At 36.3% G+C, this 8078-nt stretch overlaps 1 protein-coding gene across 1 annotated transcript in view; it reads left to right on the forward strand.

The window, feature by feature from the left end:
• LOC145676478 (uncharacterized) overlaps positions 1-7636 on the forward strand; it is a gene marked incomplete at its 3' end in the record, with an annotated part of 259061 nt that extends 251425 nt beyond the window's left edge. Inside the window, exon 5 of the mRNA XM_081747284.1 lies at positions 7478-7636. Within this exon, the coding sequence (XP_081603410.1) occupies positions 7478-7636 (159 nt within the window). The remainder of the gene's footprint in view (positions 1-7477) is intronic.
• Between the last annotated feature and the right edge of the window lie 442 nt (positions 7637-8078).

The raw sequence follows: 8078 nt of genomic DNA on the forward strand, positions 1-8078 counted from the left end.
TACCTTTATGGACGTTCGACTCACTTCACATTCCTAAGATAAACGTCGTATGTTGCGTTAGGGGCTTTTGCCTAAAGATACGAGGAGAGCGAGAGTGGTTGCCTCATCTAAAGACGTTTCCAGATGGCCACTACGAGGTTTATTGGCCACAGTTCCCGGAATCTGCTGATAGGTTTAACATCATGGTGGGATATAATCTCTCTATCGGAGTGTAACCCTTTAACTCACCATCCCCCAGCACCTGGTTTACTGGCCTGGCAGCAGAAAAGTATAGGAATTGGGCCTAAAATGGTATACCACTTTTATTATTGATTTTCCTTAAAAGCTTTAACGCAAAAGAGTCCGAATTCAAAGATAAATTAATTGTTGCCCATATATCTATCTACCGGCAATGTCTCAACACTTCAGAAGAAATATTAAAAATGATTTGGGAAATATATATATATATTGTAAAACTTTGTCTCATATAGGTTTTGTGGGTAGAGCATTTAATAAAAAGAGCGTCCGGAATCGACTCCCACTACTAGTTTTATTATAAAAGCTTCCACTATAAAAGTATTTCCACAAAATACTGTACAAATTAATCTCTCTAGAATCAAAGGTTAGTTATAGGTGGTCTTTGACTGTAAGGTCGCAGACAGGATCTCCAACAGAGCCCCGTAGCAGGCTAAGAGGAGTGGAATTAAGGAACCAATGCTCCGTAGCAAGCAGAGATGGGTTAAGTGGCCAACAGAGCCCCGTAGCAGGCTAAGCCAGGAGATAGGATAGGCGTAGTCCTGCAGCAGACTAGAGGCCTGGGGTTAGGTTACTCCAAAAGTCCCGTAACAGACTAGAGGAGGGTCACCAGAAAACTTGTACTGAATTGCCTTTGTCCATCCAATTTATAGGGTCCTTTGGGTGGCGGTGGCGCTGCTGCTCCGATGTCGTCTTCTGCTCCGTGGGAGGGTCCAGAAGCCGTCGTCTGCATGTGACTGTAGATCCATCTGGTGGGAGATTCTCTTGCCAAACCTCGTGGTGGTGTTTGTAAACACTGATGCGTGGAATTGTTTGTTTACAACATCACATAGAATATTATAATATATATATATATATATATATATATATATATATATATATATATATATATATATATATATATATTTGAACTCAGTGTGCCATTTTAAGCCTATACGTTGGTAAAATGGTATACTAATAATTGTTCCTCCCAAAGATATGAAATATACAATTAAAACATTGTATTTGAATTCTAAATTTCTCTAAACAATATTAACTTTTCTAAATAATATGCTGCAACTCAATAAACAATGTGAGCTGCAAAACTTTCATATTAAGATATAGTTTAAATCATTTTACGATAGATATGAGAATAAGCAAAATTATTTTAAACAATGGTTAGTTGAATACAGTATTTTAAACGAGTTACATCAGCTTTACCCAACATTACACAGTTCACAAAAGTAAACCTTTGTCTTTTTTGACAATCCAGAACAGTCTGCGTGAGCCCACTTCTGACCGATCATGCACTGAAGTCACTCTTCTTCTGGGCGAGACAATGAATATAGTTCACTACAATATATACAAGGAGAATCATCATCATCACTGCTTAACAGCAGTCCTTCATATACATCTTCCACATTAAAAGTTAATGTTTTCTTAACTTTCTTTACAGATGTTTTCTGGAGATTTATTTTCTTTTCTTCGGCTTCTCCTTTCTATTATTTAAATAGGGGTAAGAAAAGTAAATTTTTCTGTTCCCCTTCTTCTCTCTGTCCTATCTGGTGAGAAACAATTGGAATTGGAGAGATCTGTTCTATAGTAAAGCGTTAAGGAGGTAGGGAGATAGATGTTTCTGAAGAAGGGCCCTATTCACTATGCGCACTATCTTGTATTCTGTATACAGTGTATCAGATGCCATAGTATTGACCCAGTTTTTAAATAGATGTGTATACGTCGTTACAAATTAGATCTTCGTAATCAGATAAACGACATGTTAGCATTTTCACTGACAATGTAGATTACAAGTTCAATTCTTGTCACAATTGTCGTGTCTAATCACTTTGTTATATCAAGAAATAAAAGTATACTTAACGATTACATTGTTTATTCTGAAGTACAAATACAATATATAAAGCTTTGGGAATGGACAAAATGACATACTATGCTATTTTGTCCAGAGAGAAGGTATGCCATTTTACCCTTGGCGCCATATTTACGTTTTATTCATTTTCATTTGTAACTCTAGACGTATTTGTTGGTTTCTGCTTTAACACGTTTTTCTGTAAATATGTCGTTATGTGTAGCAATAGTTTACAACACGATCTCTTAGAGAAATAAACTGTTCTATCAACAATCAAAAAATATTTCAACCACTTACCTTTCAAAATTATTTTCGCTTTATGCAGTAGAGAGCTCTATCGCGTCGCCATTTACACAGATTCAGTGATGCCACAATAGCTTTCAGCATACGTGTTCTCAGCTTTGGCAAATGTACAATTCCGCTAGAATCCACCCTATGCAATTTTATCCTAGTATGCCATTTTAGGCACAATTACTCTATAACATGGGAATTCTGAAGCTCGTAAACAGATATAGTAAGTTTGGGTGATTTCGGACAGTATCTGAATTCGGACATCCTAAGCTTACGATAATACTGTTCTTCGCATGTGTAATGCGGAGACTTGTTGTGATGTCTATTTGAAGCACCGTACCTTCCTACAGTTCAGTGCTGAGTAGGAAGTGCAAAGAGTGTTATACGTAGTTTCGACAGTGGGGGAAAGAAGAAGAAACAGGAAAGTTCATGCACGTTTGTTGACCTGATGTAACTTTTTAGTGAAATATGTTAATGTTTTACACGGAAGTGGTTATCAGCAAATTTTTAAGTAAGACATATATCGAAGCGAAGACCCTACTTTACTCGTTGCATATTGGAAGAATTCTATTACTTTGCGAGTGGCTGCTCAACGCGTGCACAAGTTTACAGTGCTCAAAACGGGCGAATCCGGATCTTTAGGGAAGGGTGAATTCGGACACGCTTATTACGTTAAGCTGAATCCGGACAATGTGATTAACGAACTAAGAGGATTCAGAACACTCTCTTCTCTCTCGTTTTTCACGTTTATGAGTGTGAAATAGATGTCTACTGAGGCCCTACGTGAAGTCTATTGCTTATATCTAGCGTCTGTTCACTTTTTGCCATAAATGGACTCCGAGGAATTACCAGAAAAAAGTTATAAGATTATCTTAGGATTTACTTAGGATTTACTAACACAACTAAATTACAAAATGCTAATCATAAGGTGCTCAGAAATTCCACACTACTGAATGGCTACATCATCTGGTATATTCCCATTTGATCCGCAACAAGTTCGGGAACATGAATTTCTTTTGAATTAAACGTGATCAACCAGTACCTGGAAACAATTCCTCTTCTGTGGTATCAGACTTATCCTCAAACACGCCTCAGTTGCCTTCAGAGTCCTCGGTTAAACAGTTCATATCTTTTCTTGCTGTTGCTTCTTCCAAACCCACATCCCAAAGGCCAGGTGTTGCTGAAAGATTAAGTGTCACGAATTGCAGTTTGTTTCAAACTGTCTCCTCAAACACAATCGAAGGTGTGGATGAAAACAACTGTGGATTTTGTGGGAAGAATTATTATGCACCATCATCAAGCAAATACGGTTCCTGGGTGTCCTGTACTGTGTGTAAGACCTGGTTTCATGAAAGATGTGTGGAAGGTGATAAGGAACTGTATTTCATCTGTGAAAGATGTGTCTGAATTATGACTAGTGCTTCACGAAACTGGCAGACGTCATTAATGCAAATAATAATAATAATAATAATAATAATAATAATAATAATAATAATAATAATAATAATAATAATAATAATAATAATAATAATAATAAATTCTAGTTTCAGTGCACACATATTATACATCTTACTAATAATCTAGTTGTTACTAGCAAAAAATAGTAGTACAATGTAGTTTTAATGGAAACAAATGTGATTACTATGTTTAATGATTAAACAGTATAATGGTAGTTAGACTACTGTGCATTTAGCTTACAGTTTCAACAGTAATTAGTATAGAAATTGCTATGTTAGTAATTTGTATTTATTATGTATTTGTATTTATATTCTGTACTTATAAATGTTAGAATGTTAGTGTAGCAAGACAGTAAGCTAAAATATACCTATCATGTATATATATTCCTTCAAAGTTCAGTGTCCGGAATCGCTAACCTACTGTCCGGATTCATTCTTCGAGTATTTGCACACGTCCCCGGCAATGCCGGATCCGGCACCGACAATGCCGGAACCGGAACCGGGGCTGCTTTGCACACGCAGCCGGCAAAACCGGAGCCGGATCCGGCAATGTCGGTGCCGGCGCTGCTTTGCACACACATCCCGGTAATGCCGGTGCCGAAAGGTAGTTTGAGTTTGAACGTGAAGGAGAGAACATGAGTCCGTTTTATACATTATATGAAAAGCTGCGTACATATGATTCGAAATTTTTTAATTAATTACTTTCACATGTCTAAACAAACGTTCGATTTCTTAGTACAACGAATTAGTAATCATATTCAGCGCTGTTCAGATTTTTTTTTTTGGCAAGAGCCGTGTAATATTACAGACTGACTTGAATAAATGGAAGGGTCGTTCAATATCTGAGAAATAGCTCAATGCAAAGAACAAGGTTAATTGTATTACGTCAATCAAGTGACGTAGGAGCATTAATGTCTAAATCCCCAAATATCTTTTCTTTAGTACACAAAGGTATATTTGCTCTTTGTGTGTGTGGATGTGTGCGCACGAGGTATATGGCCTTCTTTTGGTTTCTTTCTCTTTTTTTCACTTTTGTTGCCATAATTTTAACATCTATTTAAATTTCTCAAAATTGAAACATGCTGAGATCAAGCTATTTAAAATAATAATAATAATAATAATAATAATAATAATAATAATAATAATAATAATAATAATAATAATAATAATAAGCTCTACAAAGGCAACATTGCGGCTGCCTATTCACTCAGTATACAATCGTTCTATGGAACAAATACCAGACAAGACAGAGTACATATTTTTATTATGATCTATAAGGTAAAACAGTATGCAACCACAAGAATAGAAATTTTCTTGTTCTGTTTGTGCATTTTCAGTTCTTTCTGTAGCTGTGTTGTAGTTTTTATTTACTTTAATTTTATTTACAACCTTTGTTATGCTTGAAAATGCCTACTTCTACGATTATGATGGATATTTATACCGTACATGCTGGGTTGCATAATTAACAGGATAAGCACTGGACAACTATCCTAGATTCATAATTTCTTCGTATCTCCATTTTGTTCATTTCCGCCAAGTTGATTTTTAAAAAATTATGACTTCATATATGCTAAGACATATTCTCTATCAAAACGAATCCAACGACCCCTTTGTTTAAATCGTTCAAATAAGTTTCAGCTGTAGAAGATAACAAATTAATATACATACATACATGTGTGAAACTCACTTTACGCGTTGCCGTAGTTGGATAATTCAAACAAGATCCGAATTTCCCTTGCTGAGAATTTATGTAAATAGCAAGCCACTATATCTGTGGTACCTCACAGCCATTTTTATTATTTCATTCTTCATTATATATTCATATGATGTGAAAAAAAGAAAATAACAAAAAACCTGAAGTAAACAAAAAATCCAAATACAGGAAAAGAAACAAGAATACACAACGCCTTGCCACTCACTCACTGTAGCTAGATTGAAGAAACCTATCAACAAGCCGGCTCCGTCTTTGCCGGCTGCGTGTGCATCTACGCATAATAAAACATTGCCGCCGACAAAACCGGAGCCGGAGCCGGCACCGACATGTCGGCGGCTAGTCCGGCTGCATTTGCCGGAGCCGGGAGTTCCACCGGCTTTTTTGCCGGGTCGGAAAGCGTGTGCCAACTACCATTTGATTACATTGCCGCCGACTCCATCGCCGGCATTGTCGGAACCGGATCCGGCATTGCCGGGGACGTGTGCAAACGCTGTTCCAAATTTGCAAATCAAAAATTTTGTCAACTTTTAGAAAATTATTTTTTTTATTTCTTGACATGCCATTCCAGGAAAACTATTTTAGTGGTACATGAATACCAACATATCATTAAATAATATGACGAAGTATTAGATATTTGCGTTTAGCGGGGTAGTAGTAAAGGAAAAAAACATCAGAACTGTCCGGATTCATCCAAACTTACCCTACGACAATTGTTAAAATAAGAGTGGTGAGTAGGTAAGGAAGTGAAAGAAGCTTCAGATATGTAACAGAATTGTTTTTCCAGTAAATATTGCGTTTTTAATTTTGTGTAACTAAATAGTCTTTATTTTCTGATTGATCTTCGTATATAATTGCCTTTATGTCATATTATCTTATAAACACATTGATATATTTTCTGGTCAGTTTTCTTTCTCTCTTTTCTGTTCTTTTTTTATATTAAAAAAAGTTGTGAGCATTCATAGGAGATAATGTATTTCATGCTGTTATTTTAAGTAAGTTGTCGGATGATGATGATTGGTTAAATTATAAAAATGGAAGGAAATAAAGGTGTACACCGAGAAAATCAAAGAAAAACAGGGTTATTCAAAAAGAAAGAACAGATTTCAAACATTTATTTCTTCCAAACTACAAAAGATAGAAACATGATTCGAACGTTACTTGATTAAGAAAAGTTAACAATTTAAACAGCCCGGATAGAAGTTCCAATCACGGCCGCATTTGCGCTGTTGTTTGTTGTTTGTCTGTAGTGAAATGGCGGCGTTACCACAGAAGTCTTTTTGTGTGCTACAATTGGCATAACTTGAGTCCATTGTTGCAGTTCAGCGAGCATTTCGCCGTCAATTTAATAAACAACCGCCGCGTCATGAGCAAATTTACAAGTGGCATCGAAAATTCGTAGAAGATAGTTACATCTGCAAAGGGAAAAGCACGGGACGTCCACGCACATCGAACGAGAATGTCGAGCGTATTCGTACACTCCGTGTGATTTTTATCTGTGGGATCACGTAAAAGACCGTGTTTTTATCCCTCCTGTGCCTGACACTCTTAAAGGCCTACGACATCGAATTGTTGAAGCTATGAATTCGATTACTAGAGACCAGCTGATTCGTGTGTGGAATGAAATGAGCCACCGTTTTGACATTTGTCGTGTAACACACGGTGCTCATATTGAATGCACACCACAATTACTAACAATAAATTGTAAACTTTTCTTAATCAAGTAACGTTTGAATCATGTTTCTGTCTTTTGTAGTTTGGAAGAAATAAATGTTTGAAATCTGTTCTTTCTTTTTGAATAACCCTGTATAATGTTTGTCTACAAACCCATACAGAATTTCACGCTCTCGAAAATGTTTCAATTTTTTTTCTCGTAACATTCTATATATTGTGGTTTACTTAGAAGTTCTTTTTCTTTAATCTGGACACTTTATTTTGCAGGCAAGACCCGAAAGTGCATCAAAATCTAAAAAGAAGACAGGCGTTGAGGATGATCCTGAAACTTTCGCCCAAGAAGCTCTCGAAAAGCATAACTTCTACAGACAAAAGCATGGAGTTCCTCCGCTTAAACTGAATAAAAAGGTATGGCATAGTGTTAGAGTTAGCCATTTCAAGTTGTTTTAAGCTTTAAAAATAGAGGTAGAATTATGGTGACTTACGAAGGTTCCTCATTCGATCCCAGGCCACTGGAACAACATGATGTGTGTGGATTTCATTGTGGTTATTCTGTTTCCACGAGGAATGGCCACATTTTCCGAAAAAACGGAAATAATTTCTCCGGAAACCGGAAAATTGAAAACGGAAGACGGAAAATTTTCCGGAAAAGCAGAAAACGGAAAATTTTCCGGAAAAGGGGAAAATGTGATTTCCGGAAACCGGAAAATTATTTTTCCGGAAATGGCCATCATTAGTTTCCACCCATCAATTATTCTATAGGGTCTCATTCACTTGCAATATCCGTTACTTTTAACCTTTATCCTTTACCTATAGGCGCAAAATATTTTAAACTTATTTTTTTTTAACTGAAAGTATCTACTTGGTG

The sequence above is a fragment of the Thermobia domestica genome, unplaced genomic scaffold (assembly GCF_964235325.1).
Source record: "Thermobia domestica unplaced genomic scaffold, izTheDome1.hap1.1 HAP1_SCAFFOLD_160, whole genome shotgun sequence".
NCBI classification, from domain to species: Eukaryota; Metazoa; Arthropoda; class Insecta; order Zygentoma; family Lepismatidae; genus Thermobia; species Thermobia domestica.